Source organism: Pteropus vampyrus, unplaced genomic scaffold (assembly GCF_000151845.1).
Source record: "Pteropus vampyrus isolate Shadow unplaced genomic scaffold, Pvam_2.0 Scaffold138, whole genome shotgun sequence".
Lineage (NCBI taxonomy): Eukaryota > Metazoa > Chordata > Mammalia > Chiroptera > Pteropodidae > Pteropus > Pteropus vampyrus.
In genome coordinates this window covers 2,173,928-2,199,101 of record NW_011888919.1, presented here as the reverse complement: position 1 = coordinate 2,199,101, position 25,174 = coordinate 2,173,928, and the positions used below count along the sequence as shown (strand labels likewise).

The following is a 25,174-nucleotide window of genomic DNA, read 5'->3' as shown; positions in this document are numbered from 1 at the left end:
AGCTTCTGAGATCAGACATCGGGCTTGTTCAGGGTGGCATGGCCATAGACCATGGACTATGGCTCCACTGGGGCGTGAACCCAGGACCTTCTACATGGAAAGCAGACGTGCTAAACCACAATACTATGGAACCACATCCTATTCAAAGGTCTTAAGGTTAGCAAAACGAAAACACAACTAGGCAATATCCAGTATTTTGAAGAAGAAAGAAAAAACTAAGAGTTTTTATAATAAAAGGTACATCCTGAAGAAGAATCAGTCCTGCATTCTTAGCCTCTGGATTGGTCTGAGAAGTTTGTCCTCTAGGGGACTGGTGGTCTGGATCCTGGATGTCAGCGCGTCTGACTAATGCATGTCAGGTGGTCAGGGTATGTGAATATTCTTTCCTTAGTCTTTCAGGAGTTAATCAGAGGGTTTTCTGGAGGCCTGATGTATATCCAGGCATTGTCACAGGACTGGAAAACACAAAAGTTTAAGTTACCAGGCCAGTTAAAACAGGAATAGAATCCTTTCCTTATGCTCAGCCTATTCGATGTTAGTAATTCAGCAGCTTTACTATAGTGACTCCTGTCGATGTAAAAACATCCAAACCTGTTGTGAATTTTTTATGAGTTTATTTGAGCCTGCTCTTCTACTTTTTTAAGATGGAAGCTAATCTCATGATTTGAGATTTTTTTCTAATATAATCATCTAATTGTATTTATTTCTCTCAGCACTACTTTGGCTCTATAGTACAACTTTTTTTTTATGTTGCGCTTTCATTTCCTTTTGATTCAAAATGTTTTCTGATGTTCTTTGTGACTGACTTCTTCTTTGACCTTTGGATTATTTAGTAATCTGTTTTAAAATTTCCATATATTGTGGGATTAGTCAGGTATCTGTTCCTAATTAATATTTTAATTTCATTGTGATTAGAGCACACATTTTATATAATTTCAGTTATTTCCAAGTTGTTAAGGTTTGTCTTTTGGCCTAGAATATGATCCCTTTTAGTGAATATTATTCTGCGTGTATTTAGAAAGAATATATATCCTACTGTTGTTGGATAGAGTAGTCTATAGATATCAGATCGATTAGGTCAAATTTATTAATCATGTTGTGAAGGTCATCTATAGCCTTACTAATTTTTGGTCTACTTGTTCTATCAATTGCTGAGACAGAGGCGTTAAAGTTACCATATGTAATTGTGGATTTATCTGTTTCTCTTTTGAATTCTGTCAGTTTTTCTTTGGCTACTTTAGAGCTCTGTTGTTAAATCTATAAATATTTAAGATTCTTGATGAAATGACCTTTTTATTTTTGTCATTATGTAATATTCCTTTTGAGGTCTACATTGTCTGATACTGATATTAATATTTATATAGTCATTGCTATTTATTATGATTAGTGTTTGCATGGCATATCATTTTCCATCTTTAAAATTTTTAACTTATCTTTATCTCCAGAAGGTCTATTTGGTTCTTTTTGAGGGTTTCAATCTACTTGCTAAAGAACTCATACTGCTCATCTAGCTGTTTTTTCAATTCTTGAAATTGTTGACACGATTCGTTTTGGATCTCACTGAGTTTTATCAGAAGCACCATCCTGAATTCTCTGTCATTTAAGTCTCATATTTCTATGTCTGAAGCTTATTTTCTGGAGATTTTTCTCTTTCTTTCTGAGATGCCTTGTCACCTTGGTTGTTCAAGGTATTCAATGGACTATTTCTCCACCTGGGCATTAATAGAAGTGTTTTCTGCTTCTTTTTTTTCCAGAAAGAAGATCTACTATATAATGGTCCCTAGCCTGTTGCAAAGAAGGTATTTCTCTTTTGGTTTCCAGTAGGTGGCATCTAAGCCTCTTGGATCGTGGCTTTGTGTAAAGTCTTAATAATGTCTCTTTTTTTTCCTTATAGATGTTTAATCACATCCGCTACCCTCAGTCTCAGTTCCTGTCAGTGTTAGTAACAGTTTCAGTAGCGTTTGCTCAGATTCCCCTAGGGCTCCGCGGTGATCGGTCTCAGAGGGTATGGGGGGAGGGGTCCTCTGTATTGAGGGTTGGGGGCTGAGGCTCAGCCTCGGTTTTGCAACCATGGCTGGTAAAAATCAACTGTTGTTTCTTTGCTGTCCCCGCTTTTCTGCCGTCCCTTTTTCTCTGCCTTCTGTCCTAACGAATGGGCACTGCCACCAGTGGTGTGGAGCTCACAACTCTCCTAGGCAGGGCTGTTCAGGGAACTCACTGCTCCTTTTCCCTTCCCCCTCCTTTTATAGGTAGCTCCTGTGGCTGCGAGAGGCAGCTTCTTTGTTTCTCTCAGTCCACTGCCTGACTCCCGGGGTTCTGACCTGTGGTAGCTCTTAGACACAGATCCCACGCTCAGACACGCTGGTGTGCAGTTTGGGTGTTTTTTGTTGAGTTTTAGATGTTCAGCTTATTGTTGTTTCAAGGGGAGAGATCTGGGAACGTCTCTCACTCCGCCACGTTTAATCTAATCTCCTAAAATTTTAACTTATTTTGATCTTAATATTTAGTGGATTTCTCATAGACAACCAATTGATTGGATTATTATTTTCATCCACTCTGACTCCACATCTTTATTTGGTATGTTTTAACCATTTACATTTAATGTAATTATTGATATGGTTAGATTTAGTTCTTTTATTATGTTTTCTGTTTATCTCTAATTTTTGTTCCTTTGTCCTCCCTTCCTGTTCTCTTTAAATATTGTTTTAATTTTGCTTGAAAAAATAATTTTGAATGACTTAAAAGTTGATTAAATTTTATTATTTTGTATTTATATAAGTTGCTGAATTTCACATGTAATTTAATACATTCCACTTTATATATGTATATGAATCACATTAAGATTAGTCAGCAAATACACTTACAAAGTTAAATGTTAGAATTTAAAATTTTTATTTTACTATAGTAACAACATGAAATTTACCCTCTTAACAAATTTTTAAGTGTACAATACATCATTGTTGACTATAGTTACAATGCTGTACAGCAGGTCTCTGGAACTTACCTGTCTTGCTTAACTGAACTATATGCCCATAGATTAGTAACTTCCTGTTTCTCCTCTCTCCCCAGCCCCTAGCAACCACCATTCTACTTTGTGTTTCTGTGAATTTGATTACTTTAGACGTCTCATATAAGTGGTCTCATATTTTATTTATTTTTGTGACTGGCTTATTTCACTTAGCTAATGTCTTCAAGGCTCATTCATGTTGTAGTATATTACAGGATTTCGTTCTTTTTAAAGGCAGAATAATACTCCATTGTATGTCACATTTTGTTTATCAATTCATTTCTCAATGGACATTTGGGTTGCTTCCACCTCTCAGCTAGTGTAAATAATGCTTCTATGAACATAGGTGTTTAAATATCTCCTTGAGACCCTACTTCCAATTATTTTGTATACATTCCCAGAAGTGGGATTACTAGATCACATGGTAATTCTATTTTTAATTTTTTGAGGAATCTCCATACTGTTTTCCATAGTGGTTGCACCAATTTGCATCCCACCAACAGTATGCAAGGATTCCAATTCTCCTATATCCTCTCCAACACTTGTCTTTATATATATATGTATACACGCACACGCGCGCACACACACACACACACACACACACACACATCCTGACAGGAGTGAACTGATATTTTGTTGTAGTTTTGATTTGAATTTCCCTGATGATTAGTGTCATTGAGCATTTTTCATATACCTTTTAGCTATTTAAGTGTGTGTGTGTGTGTGTGTGTGTGTGTGTGTGTGTGTGTGTGTGTGTGTGTTTGAGAAATATCTATTCAAGTTTTTAGTCCATTTTAAAAATTGAGTTGTAAGACTTTCTTATATATTTTGGAGATTAACACTTTATCAGATATGATTTGCAGATGTTTTCTCCCATTCTGTAGGTTGCCTTTTCACTATTGATTGCTTCCTTTTCTTTAATTTGGTATAGTCCCACTTGTTTATTTTTGTTTTTGTTCCATAGGCTTTTGGTGTCTGATCCATGAAACCATTGCCAAGACCATTGTCAAGATTTTCCTCTACTTTTTCTTCTAAGTCTTACATTTCAGTCTTAATACATTTTGAGTTGATTTTTGTGTATGATGTAAGATAAGGGTCCAATTTTGTGTGGATATCGTTGTCTTGGCACCATTTCTTGAAGAGACTATCCTTTCCCCATTGTGTGTTCTTGGTGCCCTTGTTAAAGATTAGTTGGTCACATATGCGTGTGTTTATTTCTGTGCTTTCTATTCTATTCCATTGGTCTATGTATCGGTTTTTATGCCAGTACTACACTCTTTTGATTACCATAGCTTTGTAACATAGTTCGAATCAAGAAGTGTGATGCCTCCAGCTTTCTGCTTATTTCTCAAGATTACTTTGGCTATTTAAGGTCTTTTTTGCTCCCATACAAATTTTTTGGATTGTTTTATCTATGTGAAAAATGCCATTGGAAAATGATGGGAATTACATTGAATCTGTAAGTGACTTCGGGAAGTATGGACATCTTAAAAATATTAATTCTGCTGATCCACGAACATAGGATATTGGTCCATTTATTCATGTCTTCTTCAGTGTCTTTTATCAATGTCTTATAGTTTTCAGTATACACATCTTTCATCTCCTTGTTTAAACTTATTCCTAAATATTTTATTGTTTTGATGCGATTGTAAATGGGATTGTTTTCTTAATTTCTCTTTCTGATTATTGTTAATGTGTAGAAATACAATTAAATTTTGTATGTTGATTTTGTATCCTAACTATAGAATTTATTTGTTCTACAATTTTGGTAGCATTATTAGAGTTTTCTCTATATAAGATCATGCCATTTGTAAACAAAGACAAATTTACTTCTTCCTTTCTGATTTGAATATCTTTTATTTCTTTTTCTTGGCTAATTGCTCTAGTTAGTCTTCTGTTACTGTTGAATAGAAGTGGTGAGTGTAGGCATCTTGTTTTATTCCTAATCTTAGATAAAAAACTTAGAGCTTTTTCACTGTTGAGTATGATGTTAGCTGTGGGCTTGCCATATATGGCCTTTATGATTATGAGGTACATTCTTTTTATACCTAATCTGTGGTGAGTTTTCATCATGAAAAGATGTTGGGTTTTGTCAAATGTCTTCTCTCCATCTACTAATGGATTATATGATTTTTATCCTTTATTGTGTTAATGCTGTCGATCACATTTATTGATTTGCATATGTTGAACTGTCTTTGCACGACAGAGATAAATCCCACTTGATCATGGCATATGGTCTTTTTAATATGCTGCTGTGTTTGGTGTGCTAGAATTTAGAGGGGGGATTTTTGCATCATATTCATGAGAGATCTTGGCCTGTATTTATCTTTCTTGTAATGTCCCCCATCTGGCTGTGGTATGAGGGTGGTGCTGGCCTCATTAAATGAGTTTGGAAAGGTTTTCTCTTCAATTTTTTGGAAAAGTTTGAGAAAAGTTAAATTAATTCTTCTTTAAGTGTTGGGTGGAATTCATCAGTAAAGCCATCTGGTCCTGAGCTTTTCTTTCTTGGGATATTTTTGATTACTGATTCAATCTCCTTGTTATTTTTCAATTTAGATTTTCTATTTCTTCTATTTCTTCATGATTCTGTTGGTTCTATCGATCACAACTTAATTACGTGACCACACTTTCTTGTTACTGAAGCTGAGGAGTGAAGATGTTAGTGAGATGGCCATGTATTGATTTGGCCAACCCTTGGTGGTTCTTTTGCTAAAAGAAAATTGGAAGAATAATGTTATTGGTCATTAAAGCAACAGATTATTTTCATCTCTCAGTCATCCAAACCTCCTATCCAAGTACTAACCAGGCCCAACCCTACTTAGCTTCTGAGATCAGATAAGATTGGGCGTGTTCAGGGTGGTATGGCCATAGACCCCAAACCTAATAATGATTTTAATGCTCAGGGAATTAACCTTTCAAAGAATATATTAAAAAACAGGTGGATTTTGAAGAAAAGCTTTAGCTGATAGTGAGAAAACCTGAAGGAGATAAGATTCTTAGCCAGCTGAGGACCCTGCAGTTATAATACTTCACGGGTAAAATCCCAGTTACTTAGTGAAAGGCTGGTCCCTTTTGAATTATTGATGGGAGAGCCCTTCCTAACTTCTGCCTGCATTTAATCCTTAGTATTCACTCAGGCTTCTCAGAAGGTGACTGATAAAGTTCAGAGACCATCAGTATGTTTGGAATATCTATAATCAAATGGACCAGACAGATCATTGGAGTAGGCAGGTATTATGTAGGAGTAGAAAGCATGGACTCTTGAGTCAGAATTACTTATGAAAATCCTAGATCTTACTAGCCATACAACCCTATATAAAAGCTTTACTTTTCTATGCCTCAGTTTAATTATTTATCAATTGTGGATATGGATAGAATTCACCTAAGATTTTCCCAGGATTAAATACATTTATTTATAAGTACTTAGAATAATGTTGGCTACATAGAAAGTGTTTTTCAGTGACACATGATTTTTTATCAATACTGATGCCAATATTCCTTAACTTTTTTATTAGCCTCTTTAAAGACCCCTTTTCGACTTTCTTTAACCTGATCTACTCTGTGAAATTTTAATATCACAGATGAACTGCATTCTGTTTATATATTGTATATGTATGTGTGTGTATATATATATGTGCTTTATGCACAAAAAGTAAAGTTTTTTTTTTAATTCTGCAATATACAAGCCCTCCCTAGAAGGCAATATTGTTCTCATGAGAATACTTCCTAAACCAAGGTCTTCCTATTTTGTCCCTGTTGGCCATTTGGGGCCTAATAATTCAACCATAGTTGAGAACCTCTAATTATTGGCTTCTAGTTATTTTCTCATTCTCAAAATTTATCAAGTGCAGCAAACCAGACTGTTGGTAGTAGAACAATATTACAGAACAGCTAATTCTAATTTCTCAGCATTCTTGTGTATATACAGGTGGATATGCACTATTTCAGTTTATCACTCCCCACATCCACAAGATGTAACAAATATAGCAAGTGAACATCACTTAAAAACATTTTAAATCATTAGAATTAATCTATTAAGTTTTAAATTATTGAACAAAATTCATTTATAGGTTACTTGGACAATTTACAAAGACTTTACAAGTAATCTTTGATCCCAAGAATTATACTGGAGTCTATGTAGAAAAGCATGAAAATGAGTCATACACTAACACTTATGTATAAGAGCTCTTGTAATTTGATTGCAAAATATTTATTAGATATTAATATTGTTAATAAATATCTAATATTTACCAAGCATTGGGCTGTGAGTCCAACATGCAATTAATAGTAATTCCTCTTAATGTAACACTATTTGTCTCCCTATTTTACATTTAAAAGTGAAGTCTTCAAGCGGTTCAGTAAGTTACCTGAGGTCAGAACACTATACGTGGCAGTGATGGATTTGAACTCAGGTTTGCCCAAATGACTTTAGTTCTGCAAGGTCCACCACCAGGCTGCTTTAACTCCAGCCATCTCCAGGATTTAAAATGCACACAATACATTTCTCTGATCATCTCCTTTACAGGGTTGTGATTGTTAGAACCATATTAATGTTTTACATGCTAAAAAAAAAAAAAAGGGAAAGAAAATACAGAACTCTAAAGCAAAAATAAATGAACGAAACTGTATTTCACTGACTAATGTAATCACATTGAAGAGGGAAGGAACAAATTTGAAGAATTTGAACATCAAAATAAATGTTTATAATGTAATATGAAGAAAGATGGGAAATAAGGATGGGAGAAAAAGAAAAAAAAATGTAAACTCTTATAGTAGAAAGCTGATCCATAAATGTAGAATGAATGGTGAAATCAGAAATCAACACCTGGCAACCATTATGTTAAGTACTAATCCAGGCAAGAATCACCTTTGCATCAAGGTCATGATTCTTATAGCCTCCCTTGGCTTCCTGCCTTTCCCTTAATGATATTCTTGTACATTAAATTTTTAGTGTCCACTTCTTAGAGGACCAGGACAAATTCAACATCCTAGAAGCTCCCCTGATGCCTCATTCTAGTCACAGTCCTTTTACTATGGCACTTACTAACTCCTAACATGATAGATTTGCTGAGCCTGTTTTTGTATTTTACAGAATGGAATCATACAGTATTTACTATTCTATGTCAACCTTAATTTCCTCAACATTAGGAAATTCAAATTTGGAGACTAGATGAATGTTATTCATTCTCATTAGTGACTATTTTTACAACGAGTAAATTTACTAATAATTCCCTCTATTATAGATGATCATTGAGTAGTTTCCGCTTTAGGCTCTTAAAAGTAGTGGTAGTTAGTATGAGCCTACTGGAAAACGTCATTGGCTGAATATATGGATATATAAATTTGAGGAATGTCTGCGTGGGTTGAACCAAAGAGTTACGGGTATGAACATATATAATTGTACTAGATACTTCAAAAAAAAAAAAATGTTCCAAAGTGGTTATACCAATTTACACTACTAGGAAAGTGTTGACATTTTATAATTTTTTCCTAATTGTTGTTTTTTGGCTAGAATGCAGTGATATTATTAATTTGCATTTCCATTATGACTAATGGTGTTGAGTAACTTTACACACGATTCTTGATTACATCCTATCAAACCACTGATACTACATCAAGAGTAGAGGTTAATACCACCTCTCCAAAACCGCTACCTCGCCCATTCTTCATTCTCAGCTTTAATTGATTGTACAAAATATTACCCTTCTCTCGACTCTCCAATGCTCCTAAATAGAACATTTCCCAGTTGCAGATTAATTTTTTAATCTTATGCCTCCTATTTACTCTTCCAACAAAACTTGTACTAATTGAAGACATTTAGACTTCAGGAAGTCATGTCTACCGAAATTTTTCCGCTCGCAGATTCAAGAGAAGGTAACACTAGCCCTAAGCGCAGGTTTCCACACTCCCAGCCTGAAGTCGGCAATGTGTACTTAGTCCCCGCGGGTTTTGTGGAAATTGTCCAACAGCTCCGCGAGGTCTCAAGCAGTTTCGCCGGAGGAGGGTGAGAACACGCACTGTGTTCTCTGGCTTTCTGGGAAGTGTAGTCCACGGGTCCCGCAGAAACTCGGATATTCCGTACAGGCTCCCGGGGAAGGGGAATTCTGGGAAGTGTAGTCCACGGGTCCGGCAGAGACTCGGATACTTCGTACAAAGCTCTGGGGCAGGGGAATTCTGGGAAGTGTATCCTCTCGACGCACTTCCGCTCGCGGAGCTCAGGTAGCGGTCGTCTTTCCCCTCGCTGTGGTGAGCCGGTTCCTTTTTTCACAACTCTTTCGAACTTTTCGGGGTCCCACTGGACACGGCCATTGGCTTAGCAGAAAAAGGTTGCGTCAGAGCGGTGGTTTTAGGACTGGGGCGGCGGGCGGCGTTCCCCTCGGCGGAACCTCTGCGTTTGGGGCGGTTGGGTCGTGCTTCGCCTGGTTGGAGGGTCTCCAGCGCTTTCCGCCTGCCGGGGTCGCGCACCACTCGCTCTCTCTCCCGGTTCCTCAGTAGGGCATTGGGCGAGTTACCTAAATTTTTCTGCCTTTGATGTTTTTCTGTAAAATTGGGATGACGTTACTACCTTCCTGATATAGTGGTTTGAGAATTAAACGAGTTAGTGAAAGTATTAAGACAGTTCCTAGCAGGGGGTGAATGATGGCTTCTTGTTATTAGTACTGTTGGTTTTGCGAAGTTCTCACTTCCTTGAAAACCGTGAGTCCGGATGGCTTAAGAACTCCAGCTGCAGCGTCTCCCTGTAGGAAGCTAGACTAAATCCCAAACCATTTCTGGCTGGGAAGGAGGAGTGGGTAGGAAGGTCAGAATATCTGATCGCTCAGGGACAGAGAAGTTAAAAACAAGACAACAGGCCCCGAATGGAGTTGCTTATGCTAAGTTCCATGTCCCCGAATGGAGACTTCATGATAGTTTTGGCTCTCCCAGAAATGGGACCTTAAACCAGTGAATCAGGACTCACCAGATCAGCACGAGTTAGGAAATCTGCCTGATAGATCCCTGCCATCCCCTAAAGGAAAATGACCTCTCAATAACCAAGCTGCCTTTTTTTTTTTTTTTTTTTTTGCCTAGTATAAATTCCTTACTCCTCCTTTCTGCCTATAAAGGTCTTTTATATAATGTTTTTTGGTAGAAATCCCATTTATAAGAGCAATTTCACATTACAGAGTACCATCTTTTTTACTATAGCTTCAAAAATAATAAATCTTGATAGTATTTAAAGTGCTGACCAGCTCTCAACTGTTGAATGATTTGGAAGTAATAGTCTCTCAGTTGTACAGATGACAAAATTGTGAAAAAGAGATGTTACTCATTTGCCCAGAATGACTCAGCTAAGCGAATTGAACTAGGTTTGAACCCAGATATAGTCCTCAGCATAATACTATCACATACAGCAGTTTCACTCACTAGAGATGATTGTTGTTCTGTGCCTTCTGTTTACCCAAGTTCCATCACATCAGAATCTGATATGGCTACCTTGGGAGCTACAAGGCAACACTGGAGATTGTATCAGTGTGTGTGTTTTGCAGGAATAGAGTACTCATGCTGTGATCTGCTCTTTAAGCTGTGTGAAGCAGCAGCCACCCCAAGGAAGGGGCTCCTTCATGGAGGCGAGCAGCATCCCTGGTCAGCCTTTCATGTGCCTTTTCTGTCTTTCCAGATACTACCAGGCAAAGTTCTCCATAGCTCAGAAATCTGTACATTTGCAGAACTAAGAAGAAAAAATGACCACAATCAAGGTGGATATGGTTTACCTTTCTTTACTGTTAAAATTCCATCTCACTATTCGAAGGTCACGTGTTTTGTTTTTTTGTTGTTTTTCTTGCAATGACTCAAGGAGAACACCAGACACTTAAAGACCTGCTTATTTTGCACTTGTTTTTAGTGTTTAGGGGTTTTTTGTTTTTTGTTTTTTTTGGTCACTATTCTTTTTATTTCAAAAATAAGTGCAGACAAATTAATAGGAATGACCAATTCTCCCACTTTATTACTTCACTGCCGACACATTAACTCTTTATTTTCTTATACTCTTTTTCTCACGGGCATTCATAGTTTTTATATTCATGATATACATCTATTATTAAATTGTGTTTTTTCACTTAATATTGTATAACATTTGTTATTTATGATTATTTACTATTCCTATTCAATTGATACTTTTTTATTTTCAACTACTTACCACTCAGACATTAAGGTGGTTTAGGAGTTTCATTGCTTCAAGCAACACTGCAGTGACACTTTTCTTATCTTTCTCTCCAAAAAATTATTTCTCTAAATAATATGTATATTTTTGATTCTCAGTATATTAGGAGCTTAGTAATATTTAAAAAGTACATTCGATACATGCCATATTGGAATTTTATAGACAGACTAAATATAGCACAGAACAATAGGCTCTTAACTGCTGCTTTATGCAATATCATTGCTTAATATCATTGGAGATTTTCACACAGGAAGAGCTAGATTCTGTCTTTCCAATGTCTGAGCCACACCTGGCATGTCTTTTACTTATTAATCTACTTTTATTCCTTAATGTGTTAATTTTTTCAAAAATTAGGTTTGTGTGTGTATCTGTTTTTTTAATAATGGACTTTATATTTGAGGACAGTTTTGCATTTACCATAAAATTCAGAAGGTACAGGGTTTCCAATATCCTCTGTCCCAAACTTGCACAGCCTCCACCACTGTTAACATCCCCTGCCACATTGGTACATTCATTACAGTAAATGACCCTATGTTGACATATCATTGCCACCCAGAGTCCATAGGTTACATTAGGGGTCGTTCTTAGCGTTGTATATTCTCTGGGTTTGGACAAGTTTATAATGAATGACATGTCCCCACCATTATACTATCACTCACAGCTCTAAAAATCCTCTGTGCTCTTCCTGCTCATCCCTCCCTTCCCCCAGCCCTTGGCAACTACGGATCTTTTTTACAGTTTCCATAATTTTACCTTTTTCCAGGATGTCATATAGTTGGAATCATGAATATGTAGCTTTTCAGACTTGCGTTTACTTAGTAATATGTGGTAACTCCAGATCTTTTCGTGGCTTGATAGCTCATTTCTTTTTAGCACTAAATTATATTCTGATTCGGATGTACCAGTTTATCCATTCACTACCTGAAGGACATCTCGGTTGTTTCCAGTTATAAACTAAAGTTTACCCTTGTTAAAAACATCCAATTTTGCTGGATTTGCCAGACTTAGTTCTGGCTCTGCAGTTACTCCTTAGAGCTGCTAGATGAGCTTCTTGATTTCATCTGCTGTTTAAATACGTAAAATATGAGAAACCTATTTAGGTTCACACAGAAAATCAAGGAACAGTTAGGGAATGTTAGCCATTCTGTTTGAAAGTGACAGACAAGAAGGTAGCATCTGCTCAGCGCTGCCCTTCTCCGAGTGCAGGTTGGTCGTGAGATTGAGGCTGCCTGTGTTTGGCGTTGTAGGAGGAAGTGACGTTCAAGGACGTGGCTGTGATCTTCACCGAGGAGGAGCTGGGGCTGCTGGACTCCGCCCAGAGGCAGCTGTACCGAGACGTGATGCTGGAGAACTTCAAGAACCTGGTCTCAGTGGGTGAGGACATGTGCCCACTGTCACTCAGTATTAGCTCCCAGAAGTGGCTTTGTGTCCTGGGGTGTTCAAGGCTTTGGGGCCCTTGAAATAGTTTCCTGAATTTGGGGATCAGACCTTTCTAAGATATGTGGGACACAGAGAGGGAATTTGGTTTTTATCAACAGGCAAGTTTGTGTTTTGTTAAAGAACTGTAACTGGCTACTATGCTGCTATACTTACTTTATTTTTGACCCTATCATGAATTATAAAAACCAACATACTAATAATAATAAACCTAATAATTCTAAGTCAAAAAATAAATCCCTACTGAGTCCCCATGTCAATTTTTAAGGAAATTAAATTGGATAACATCAGTTCTCACACTCTTCCCAAAAAATTGAGGAGAAAGTACTTTGTAACTCATTCTACATGTATGGGTCTTGACAGATGGCATTTCTTCAAATAGGTCGTGAAAAAAAGGGTTTGAAAAACACCGTTTCTGATGACTTGAAGTGTGCAGTGGGAACCTAATTTTCCAGGGTTTTAAACATGTGGCCTTGCATGTTCACAGGGTATCAACCATTCAAACAAGGCGTGATCCACTTAGTAAGGGGGGAAAAATATTGGATGATGAAGATGGCAACCCAAAGAAAAGGGAATTCAGGTAAGAACCAAGCAACGGTGAGTGCTGGAGTCAGCTGTCACGCCATACTGATTTACTTCTTTCTGTGCTGATTTCTATCACCATGTTCTAAATCGCTGCAGACTTCTTTCCTGGATTGTTACGACCACCTTCATACAGGTTGCCCTGCTCCCTCTCTTTCCATCCTAGGTCGTTCTTCATATAGCAGCCAAAGTTATCCTTTGGACGTGTAAGTCAGGTTGCCATTTCTCTGTTTAAAATCCTTTATGGCTTCTTTTTTTTCCTTAAAGGTAAAACCACTTAAAGTGGCCCTTGGAGTCCCCTGTGGTCCGCTCTGCATCCCCACTCCCTCCCTGAGTACATCTCCTATCTTCTCCCTCTTGCTCCATTTTTTCCACCCATGTTATCTTTTCTCCTGTTTTTCAGACCTGCCAAGGATACCGTATATTCCTTATTGGAGCTGAAACAGATTGCTATAAACATAGCAGAGCTAACAACAAAATTTTATTTTAGTTTAGTTCTTTAGGTATGAAGTCTGACATATCTCACTGGACTAAAATCAGGATGTCTATAGGGCTACATTTCTTTCTGGATGCTCTAGGGCAGGGATCTCCAATCTCTGGTACCAGTCCCTGGCGTATTATGAACTGGGCCATACAGCAAGAGATGAGCAATGGATGAGCAAGCAAAGCTACATCTGTATTTGCGGCCGCTCCCCAGCACCAGCATCACCGCCTCAGCTCCACCTCAGATCATCAGGCATTAGATTCTCATAGGAGCACCGGTCCCTGGTGCCACAAAGGTTGGGGATCGCTGGTCTAGGGGGGAAACCTTTTCCTTGGGTTACCAGTATGTAGGGCCTGGCCACCTCCTTGGCCCTTGTTCTGCTTCCTCCATTTTCAAAACCAATGATGTTGCCTTCCTGACTGTTCTTCTGTACTCTGCCATTCTTCTACCTTCCAGGATACTTCTGGTTACATCGGTCTCTCTCATCTCATCTCCAATTCTCTTCCTGTTTTCATGGTCCGCTCATTAGCAACTTTAATTGCATCTGCAGCCGGATTCCTCTTTGCTGTGTAATGATGTTCATAGGTTCTGGAGTTTAGACTTTAACTGTCTTCCCTGCTGGTGGTGATGCTTTCATAGTTTCTCTCCTATTTGTTTTTATAAGTGCTTATTATAGACTTCTAAATTTATTTTATAGCTCACCAAAGCTCTGTCATTTTTAATTTGAAAAACTGACATGAAAGACCAATTTATCTACATCTAAAGTTTTTCCACATTGTTTTCAAACAGACAGTCCAAAATCTGCATAAGAAGCCGGTGTGAGGCCCTCATGCTTCCTTTTCAGCCCAAGTCACTCCGTGACTCACGGAGACAGCTAATAAGTGATACGTAAACCAGAACAAATTAAGGCTATTGCACATTTCTTGTCTCTAAATGGCTGCCTACACAGTTTCTACTTACATAGATGTCCTTAGCGCGATCGAGTGTTTATGCATGTGTACTTGACCTGTATCCAGGGAAGCTTGTAGTCATTGCTGTTATGACCACACTGAGGAACATGCCTTCCCCGTGGCTCTCCTGGAGCCTTCCATAGGGGGCATCTTCGTGTCTAGGGAGTAATACTTTTTTTCATGAGCTTGGTGTCTGCTCTTTGACATGGCCTCTACAAAGAGGAAAAACCTATTTCCTGAGCTCTCAGTCATCAGCTTGCAGGCTGCCTTTTCTCTGCATCATTTGCCCTTCTGTGGCCCATTTGCTTCTTACGAGGTTAACATCCATGTCACTGTCACCAGATGCTGGCAGGGGAAGAATGAAAATGAAAGTAACACCAGCCACACAGGCAGTTGTTGTCTATTCCTGATCATTTTTGGTAGGAAATATGGTGTATATTTCTGTGGCTTAGTTTTCTACAAATTTAGCCATTAAATGTTAAAGAATGATAATTTCCCATGATTTCCCTTTATTTTTATAGAGACATATTGTTACATTTTCAATCGGTGAACATTATAACCTAGAGAGTATCAGGAAACTGCCTACTCACAATTGTCACATCCTCAGAGAGACTTCCGTGTCTCCCCAAAAAACTATTTTAAAGTGACAGTTTGTTAAATTTAACTATAAACTACAGTATCTATCAGGAGGTGCACACTCACCTACTGGTATTTTTCCAAGTTTCTCTCTTGGAACTTATTTTTCCATTTGAATAATTTGTTTAATTAAGGCCTTGCTAAGTTCTTAAACCAAGTTTTCACACTTTGTAGACCACAAGGTATATTAAGAAATTCATCTTTGAGCATAACCGAAAGAAATATTATCCATGTGTGTGGGTTTATATGTATGACTTGGCAAGACTGTTCATGTAATGACCCCATTCCCGCTCTCATGGTTTCTGTCCTGATTCTTTTTTCCAAATGCTTATTGTATGATTTTAAATTAATTTACAGCTAACTAAGAGGCTGCAGTTTTCAATCTGAAAAACTTATGTGAAAGCCCAGTTTATCTCCAAAGTTTTTCCACACTGTGTTTTGAGAGAGACAATCTAGAAACCTCAGAAGAAGCTTAGGTAGGCCCTCATGTGTTCTTTTTCATCCTGTTGACTTTCTCATCATTAGCATAACCCTTTGTGTATTCCTGTGAGGTGCAGACATAGCTTCATAGCAAAATTGTAGTTTCCTGTCTCTTTTCTATTTCAGATATTTAAGTTACTGTGTGTATCAACCCAGAAAAATAAGACGAACTACCCATGTTATATAAAATTTGCAGGAAGGCTTTAGGTATATATAAACAATTCTAGGTTTTCGATATATAGGAGTACAAAGAGTTTAGCCTACTTCAAAGTTCACAGGGTCAGTTTACACTCTTCCTGCACTTGATCCCTGCTGCAAGTTTGCCGGGGGCAGGGGTGGTGGTACCCCAAACTACCTTAAGATCGAATGATTTTCTGCAAGGCCTGATGGAACTCACTGAATGCCGTTAAACCCATGGTTAGTGTTTATTGCAGAGAAGAATATTCCTTAAAATCAAGTAACAGAAAAGATACATGAAAGGGAATCTAGGGAAAACCAGACGCAGAGCTCCCATTGTCCTCTCTGCATGGAGTCAAGGACGTGTTTCTGTGTTACTTTCCAACATGAAGGTGTGGAATTATACATAGGGTATTGCCAATCAGGGAAGCTCACCTGAACCTCATTGTCCAAAGTAATTATTGGAGCTCCATCAGTGTACGTTGAATAGTTTCATGTGGCTATTTTCAGTCTCCTGGTCTACACCACAGGGTAAATGAAAGCCCCATCTGAAATCACATTCTTGGTCTTTCTGCTGTGGTCAGCCTCACTTCTACATTGTGTTGTTAGACCAGCCAGTGTGACCCAAGAACCTCAGGAACACTTTTCAGGCATGGCATTCCACAGGGTCAGAGCTCATCTCTCTGAAGTGTAGGGTAAAGTCCATACTCCTTTTTTGGTAAGATTAAAATTTTTTATTACCTAAGGATACGTAACATAAACCCAAATATACAAAGAATTGATTCTGCTACTGCTTTTCCTTAAAGTTTGCATTGATTCATACTTTATTGTGTATATAATTATTTGCTGTAAAATTTATCCAAGAATAGATGCTCATTATGAAATTCAATAGAAATAGCAACAGATTAACATCATGTATCATATTATCATTTTTGTTATGAAGCCTTTATTTCTAACTCATACATCCCATAGGAGACTCGGGGTAGTTCTAAATTGGTTTTACCGATGTTCAGTGGATAGGCGCCTACTAGACTACCTCTTGGTTTCTGTAGGCATGTAAACCAGAGACCATGATACATACCCAGAGGACATAGTGAATAGTCCCTGGATCCATTAAAGTCTCATGCTTTCTCCAGCCTGAAATCTTGAAGACAACGAACAAAGCCTTCGCTTGTCCACATCTCTGCATTCTCTGTTCTTCTAGGAGGCAAGATCCAACATGACCCGGAGACTGTTCCAGAGGAACCAAACGAAGAACTTTCCTGCTGGCAAATCTGGCAACTGATTGTAGCTGACTTAATCAGATGTCAAGACTCTATCATAACTAGTTTTCAGTTCCCCAGACAGGGTGATTCACCCAGCCAGGTTGGGGCAGAACTATCTGTAACTCACACAGGCCAGAAACCTTACCAGGGAAAGGTGTGTAAAAAATTCTTCAGTGGTTTCTCCAACTTTGATCTTCATCAACAGTTAAGCTCAGGAGACAGGTCTCATACATGTCATGAGTGTGGAAAAAGCTTCTTCCATAGCTCAGCACTTCGTATTCATCAGAGAGTTCACTTGGGAGAAAAACGTTATAAGTGTGATAAGTGTGGTAAGGAATTCAGTCAAAGCTCACGTCTGCAAACTCATCAGAAAGTGCACACTGTAGAGAAACCGTTCAAATGTGAGCAGTGTGGGAAAGGCTTCAGTCGTAGATCAACACTTAGTGACCATTGCAAATTACACACAGGAGAGAAACCTTATAAGTGTGAAGAATGTGGAAGGGCCTTCATTCATGCTTACCATCTTCAGAACCATCAGAGGGTCCACACCGGGGAGAAACCGTTCAGATGTGATATATGTGGGAAGAATTTTCGTCGTAGATCAGGACTTAATAGTCATTGTGTGGTCCACACTGGAGAGAAACCATACAAATGTGAGGAGTGTGGGAAGTGCTTCAGTTGGAGCTCACATCTTCATGTCCATAAGAGTGTCCACATGGGACAGAAACCATACAAATGTGAGGAGTGTGGAAAAAGCTATTCTAGGGCAGATCTTTATTACCATCAGAGGATCCACACAGAAAAGAAACCCTATCATTGTAAGGAATGTGGGAAGAGTTTCAGATGGGCCTCACATCTTTTGGCCCATCAGCGAGTCCACAGCGGAGAAAAACCATTCACATGTGAAGAGTGTGGGAAGCGATTTGGTCGGAAATCGTACCTGAAAGCCCATCAGAAAGTCCACACCGGAGAAAAGCCATACAGATGTGAGGAGTGTGGGAAGGGCTACAAGACAAGCTTGGATCTTGTCGTGCATCAGAGCATCCACACAGGAGAGAAGCCATATACATGTTGGGAGTGCGGTAAGCACTTAAGTAAGGCCTCACATCTTAAACTTCATCAGAGAGTCCACACTGGAGAGAAGCCGTACAAATGTGAGGTGTGTGGTAAGGACTTCAGTCAGTTGGCCCATCTACAATCTCATCAGAGGGTTCACACAAGGGTGAAACCCTACAAGTGTGAGATATGTGGTAAGCACTTCAGGTCAAGTTCATATTTTAAAATTCATCACAGAAACCATGTTGGAGATAAATTTCAACCAGTCTCAAAAGAAGGAAAACATTCATTTCATTAAAGTGAGTGCTTCAGCCATAGTTCAACATATCCCAGTGATCCCAAAACTATTACAAGTGGTGTAGTAAGGCTTCAGCCAGAACCTCTGACCGTTAAACTTATCCTTCAAGAGGCAGGCCTTAGAAGTAAGAATTTGTCCAGATATTTACAGAACTATAATGTTGGGTGTTAAAGTTGGTGTCCACTAGAATGCAGTATGCTCGACGGCAGGAAGCTTGTTTGTTGCTGAATCTACAGCCTTAACTTTCATGAGCACTTTGTACGTGAGCTCAGTACTTGTTTATTAAATGAATCAAAGGGAGAAAATAAGTAATATTTTAAAATTGTATTTGGAAGAGGAAACCTGTGACAATAAATCAGAGAAACCAACGAGTTGAATTGCAGAACTAACACTGGGTACTGCATTCCACAGCATTATTTCGGTAGCATGCTGTTGCAGTTGGTTCCTGACCTACCCTCAGCCTCAGTTCCGAGGTTGAGTTTTTTGGATTTCTGTCTGCTGTTCCACTGTTAGATACAGTATAAATTCAACTCTGTTATGTCATTTTTCTCATGATGCAGACTGAAACTGCAGTAACTGGCTACTGCACATAGCACAGTTGCAATTTTAACGATGTTAAGGGTTCAAAGCAATGCATTAAAAGTATCAGATTTAATAACCAGTGACAAAAGTTGTCTTATTTAATCGAGTTCATCATTGCTTTTTAGTTTTTGCATTTCTATGCAGGCTTTGATGTGATTGCCTTCTAATTGTAGCATTTCTTTTATCAAACTTCATCAAATGTATTCATTACTGGTGTAGGAATGACATTTTACATGCTTTTCTTTCTTGGTAAAAACCCATCCTTTGAAAATCAGTATATAACAATGTATAAGGTACAACTCTGATTTGGCAGTCATAGTATAGGAACTTAAAATTATGAGATTCAAACAGTGAAAAAGATCGATAATGCCACACAATTTTTAAAATGGAAATAACAGTGTTCATCAATAAGAATTTGTTTAAGTTACATATTTCTGTAATAACATGGGGCCATTAAAGTGATGGCAAGGACATGTAATGACAGGAGAAGAACATACTATGGGTTTTGTGATATCAGACTGTGGCCTTCATAGTATAATCAGATTCATAAATATGTGTGTGTATATGTGTATGTATTTGAGTATCTGTGAATACATGGAAAGGGATATTCATGGTCTTTGGCAAGGAGTATTTGGTAATATTTTCCATTTTGTAATTACATTAATCGTGTGTTTTAGTTTCTCAATGAGCATCAGTTTGATTAAACTGGTAAATTACAATAGAATATGAAAAATGATCAATATGAATCCTTTACAGTTAAGGACTTCTAATAAGATCGTACTACATTATTATAAGACATATAAGGTCAGAATTAAGGAATAAGAATCAGTATTCATAAACTTCTTACATGAACATACAGATAAATTAATGAATGATCATCTATGTAGTTAATGCATGTGACACATCTTTAAGCAGGGAGTAGGCAAATACTGCAGATAGAAATAAAGTGGGGTTATATATGTTGTGGAGGTTTAAAAAAAGATTCTTTGAAGAAAGGGCACATGTGGGTAGGGGACATAGCATGATAGTGGAGCCTCTGAGTAGAAAGCTTTTGTTGCCATTCCATACTTCCTAGACACCATGGGGTTAAGTGTATTGGGTTAAAGAGCTTTACTTAGCAACATTTATGTAATGGAGACATTCATTTTCATAATTTTCTCTACATCTTCACAGATTTCTATGTACTTATTAAGACTGCCTTCAGGGTCTGTGATTTGCTTGGATGACTCAGAATGTAGCTGGACTTAGGACCACTGAAAGGGTGCAAAGTCAGTAACAGGAGAAGGTATGTGGGAGATGTCTGCAGGAAATCGGGTGGAAGCTTCCAAGAATCTCCTCCTCGTGCTCTTGCTTAGGACTCGCTTAAATCCTACATTGCATTTGGCCATACATGAGAGATGTCTGTGATAGGGCCTCATTAGAGATCAGCGCTTACTGGGAGCTGGTTGTGTAAGCACCATCTGCTTGGCATGTACCAAGATGCCAGTCTTCAGTAAAGAAAGCAGGTGTTCATTTCTTTTCTTTTTCTTTCTTTTTTTTTTTTAGGTGAGGCAACCCTTGGTTGATCTCATGGATTGCAAGGACTTTGTCAGCTTACAATCCCTTATTTTTTATTTTTTACGCCTACAGCATCTGGTATTTCTATGGGGTCTCCCATCCAAGTACTATCCAGGCCCAACCTTGCTTAGCTTCTGAGATCAGATGGGATCGGGCTTTGAGAAAGTGGGTGTTCAGAATGAGCCATGTTGTACAGTTTGAGCACAGCTCTTACCAGTGATGGAATGGTGGAAACTCCTGAAATCCACGTTTCTCACCCCAGCCAGAGTTCTACCCTTGCAAGGAGGCCATGCTAAGGATCGCAGTCTCAGGACTGCTATATTATCCTGTGCGCATGGAATCAGAAACAAGCTTGAAATCTTTTAGGTTCTTTTCAACTGTCAGCAAATACCAGAATAAGTCATCCCTAAAGTAATTGTAACAAATCTCACCAGATGAAAAATACTTGTCTCCTAAAATTGAAAAGACTACAGGTAGGGCTTACACCTAACCTGCATGGCAGGGTTCCTCAAGGTGGTCACAAGATAACACCTGGGTTCACGGCGGTGTTCATGTTCATGTCTCCCAAAGGGCATGAGGTCAGGACTCCTGACCATAATAGTAAATTGCTAGCTCCATCTAGTTTCTTAAGCCTTTGTGGGGCCATTCAGTTTCGGCTTCTGCTTATCACTGCAGACTTCACTGCCCTTTGGGGGATTTCCCTTAGCTTTGAACATGGCTACATTTGATGAAGATTGTTAGAGAACGTTGTCCTTTCTCTGTGTTTGAAAGAATAGAGAGGCTTCCCAAGTTGTTAAAGTCTAACTGTATTGATAGGATATCCATTTAAAGGTCTGAGTCCAATACAGTTTTTTGTTCATTTGACACACTTGTTTTAAAGTAATGAGTCTCAGAACCTCTGTCTTAGTCATCTAGAGACTTGACTTTTTGTCAACACATGCCATGTCTTAGTACAATATTTAATTCTTGAGAGGATTTTAAAAATTTTAAGTATAAGTATTTTCATATTATTTTACTGACAAGAATGATGCCTGGACATTGAAAACAAGCACGTTAGTACAGGAAAGTCCAAAGAAGAAAATGCATGGTAGTATCAACTCACCACTGTTAATATTTTGGTGAGCATGCTTCAGTATATGCATGTAAGTATGTAGAATTTATACAGAATTCTACAAAACTAGGATCAATGCATACTGTTTTTTAACTCGAGTGTTTCACCAATTGAAACAGTTCTCGAAGATCATTTCAATAAATTGACCTACAGCCTCATTTCTAACGCCTGCATAGTATTCTGGTGTACCAAGTTTTTTTTCCTTAACCAGTTTCTTAACAATGAAGTGTGATGATCAATTTTACATGGCCACTTGCCTATACTATAGTCCATAGTTTTTCAATTATACACAAACCTAGGTGTTGCAAACATATTTTGTAGAGATGATCACAGTCCATAATCAGTTGACTGAGAAAGGGGTAACAGGTAATCTGAGTTGGCCCGATTCAAGTAGTTGAAAGTCCTTAAGAGCAGAGCTCAAACTTCCTTAAAGATGACATTCCACCTATTGGAAGTATGTTCAATCCATGGCTGAAGGTCCTAATGGCCCATCCTCAGGATTTCAACTTGCCAAACCTGCCCCACAATCTGGTAAGCCAGTATCTTGCTATAAATCTCTTGTATTATCTCCTAATGGTTCCATTTCTTAGGCTGAACTCTTACCAATAGATGTTTTTTGTTGTTGTTGTTTTTGAGAATGGTTCTAGAGGAACAGATTATTAAGGATAAGTTTTTATGACTTGATTGTGTTTTCTGGAATCGGTTCTCTGATCACTAGATTTAAAGGCACTAATGACTGTTTCCCATGGAAAATGGGGCATTGGTAGTCATTGGTACACTGCGGCAAAAATATACAAAATATCACATTTGATACTCCTAGTGAAATAAGGCAAAGTTCTGGATTACCATGAGTTGTTACTTAGGACATTTTGGTCGAACTAATGAGTGTAATGGGATTTTCTGGTTATGTGCTGAAGAAAGTGGGAAAGAGAAAGGTGATCCTCTAATTCCAGCTCAAGCATAACGACCCAAAAGTTTCAAGTCATCATGCACTGGCTTCTTGACATTTCCTGTTGACCTTGGTGTCCCTAGTAAATAAATAGATGGGAAGTTTACTAAAGTCTTTTTTGTTCTATATATGTGGCAGAATTCTAGGTCAAGTGAACAGACATCTAACTTGAATCACCAAAACTAAAGTCACAGCCCCTAAATCAATTTTATGACATGGCTGGTTTACAAACTATGAATCCCTTGAATGAAGGACTGTTTAGACTCCTCTTGAGGGTGGAACCTTCATATTGTAAAAATGGGTGCTGCTAATCTTTCTCCCAGAGTTCCCCCCAAAGGGACCTATGGCTATGTACCAATGTGTGTACTGAAAGAGGACATACTTTTTTTTGCGACGACTGGATCCTTGCTTACTGGTTTGGGTGAGGGCCTGAGGAAGCAGGCTTCACTCTAGATTGGATGCTGTCAGAAAGCAGGTGCGGTTCTAATACCAAGTTTCACCATACATTTAACTTTTGGGAGGGCTGATTAGAACAACAATAAAGCTCTAAAAGGTAAAGAAGTAGCAGTTGCTCATTTAGCCAGGAGGGGTGTTTGGCATTGTCTGGGTAGCACAATGACCTTGTTTTGGTCCATCTAAACAAAATTAGAGTCTTGTTTTGTCCCACTTTACATGGTCTCAGAGAAACCTTCTTTGAGGATAGTATTCTGTGATTCTTTTATGTCCTGAAGGAGAATAACATGGTCTAGCTGTGAGCGCCACGCCAGCTTCCAGATGTCAGGGGCTGTTTTTAGTTCTCAGTCCATTCAATACAACATTATATACAGCAGTCATTTGAAAGAGTTAGATTTTCAGTGACTGATATTAGAAAATGTCTAGCTTATATTGAGTTTAGGAAAAATGGATACAGAACATGAGACTTCATTTTTAAAAACAAATGTGTATGTTGGTATATGTAGGTTTATGGGGAGAAAAGAATCTGGTTATCTTCAAGGGAAAGGATTCCAGGTGGATTTTTTCCCCTAAATTTTGCTTTATACAATTTTTAATTTGTTTCCAGGAACGTGTTTTAAAAGTGCTAACTATCATAAGGATATTTTAACCAGAAAATGTGAAAGAAAAAACTCAATACTAAAACATGCTCTTTCACCTATAGAATCATCATCCTCAGTGCTCTGGCATTAAATCATAGGCTTCACAGCCAGAATGAATTCAATGCCAAGCTCTTCAGCCGTTATGCTTGCTTCGAGATAGTGGACAAATTTCCTAACTTCTCTGAAATTCGGTGTTTCCACCCCCAAAGTAGGGATAATAACTGTAATGAAAAGTTTAAATGAGGGCAGAGTACTTTCCCGCGAGCACAAGCTTCCGCTTTGGCTCTCTCAAGTTGTTTTTTTCTGCCAAACTAGTGGTGCCGCGGGGTCCAGAGTAGGGGCTGGTCCCTTATTCGTTCATCAGATCATTCTACGTCCCAAATCATTTTACGTCGCCCATTCTTTAAATTCAGTTTTAGCCTCATATCATCAGATTATACTAAACATTATCCTTTTTTCAATCATCTGGTGTGCCCTAGACAGTCAATCCCCACTAATTTCTTGAAGACTGTATCTCCTCACATGTTTCCTTTCCAACAACACTCCGGGCATCATTGGAGGCATCTCGACTTCAGGAAGTCGTGTCTTTGGAATATTTTCGCTGGAAGACGCAAAGAAAGGTAAAGCCGACCCCCAGGGGAGGAACCTACAAGGTAGGGACTGTGGGATTCTCTCCATTCGGGCAATTTGGGAAGCGCAGTCAAGGAGCGTCTTGTAGTCCCAACACTTCTTCCAGAAGAGTGGGAATACACGTAAAGGTTTTCCCTTTGGCGAATATTCGGAAGGCGTAGTGCACACGCCCTGTTGCTGCCGCTGGAACTTCCGCTCAGGAAGGCGAGTCTGGTGGATTCTGGGAAGTGTAGTCCCGCGGGTCCGTGGGCTCGCAGGAACTTCCGGTCCTGGAGTGCGGAGTTGCTACAGTATTTTCCGTGGGGTGGCGTGACCGTTCCGCGTGCCGCGGGCCATTCAGAACTTACTTGGATCTGTGCTTGGGACCCGAACGACTCAGCGGTCGACTTAGGGGCAAAGAGCCCTCACGGTGAACTCAGGTATCGAGGGGTGAGGTGGGCGGTGCCTCTGTGCGTTCGGGGCGGTTCTCGCGTCCCCAGGCGGTACTGGCTCAGGTCGCGTATCGCCCGGTTCGCGAGTGCCCAGGGCTCTCAGCTCGCCCAGTCCTCCTCCCTCAGTTCGTGGCAAGTAGCGAATAACGATCTCTCCGTCGAGCGGTCTAGTCCCCGGGTTAGTGTCTGAGCTCCAGCTGCAGTGACTCTGGCTCTGCTCTCCGATCACTGCGTCCAGCTACATAATC

At 38.9% G+C, this 25,174-nt stretch overlaps 1 protein-coding gene across 2 annotated transcripts in view; it reads left to right on the top strand.

Moving 5' to 3' along the window:
- Positions 1 to 19,237, top strand: part of LOC105297432 (zinc finger protein 45) — a 56,032-nt gene extending 36,795 nt beyond the window's left edge. The window contains exons 1-5 of one of the 2 annotated variants that reach the window (XM_023535299.1): positions 9,199 to 9,333; positions 10,665 to 10,743; positions 12,455 to 12,581; positions 13,132 to 13,224; positions 17,158 to 19,237. In XM_023535299.1, the coding sequence (XP_023391067.1) occupies positions 10,729 to 10,743; positions 12,455 to 12,581; positions 13,132 to 13,224; positions 17,158 to 18,572 (1,650 nt within the window). In that variant the 5' untranslated portion in view covers positions 9,199 to 9,333; positions 10,665 to 10,728 and the 3' untranslated portion in view covers positions 18,573 to 19,237. Of the gene's footprint in view, positions 1 to 9,198; positions 9,334 to 10,664; positions 10,744 to 12,454; positions 12,582 to 13,131; positions 13,225 to 17,157 lie in introns of those variants that run through there. The other variant, XM_023535300.1, reaches the window with a different exon arrangement.
- The last annotated feature ends 5,937 nt before the right edge of the window (positions 19,238 to 25,174 follow it).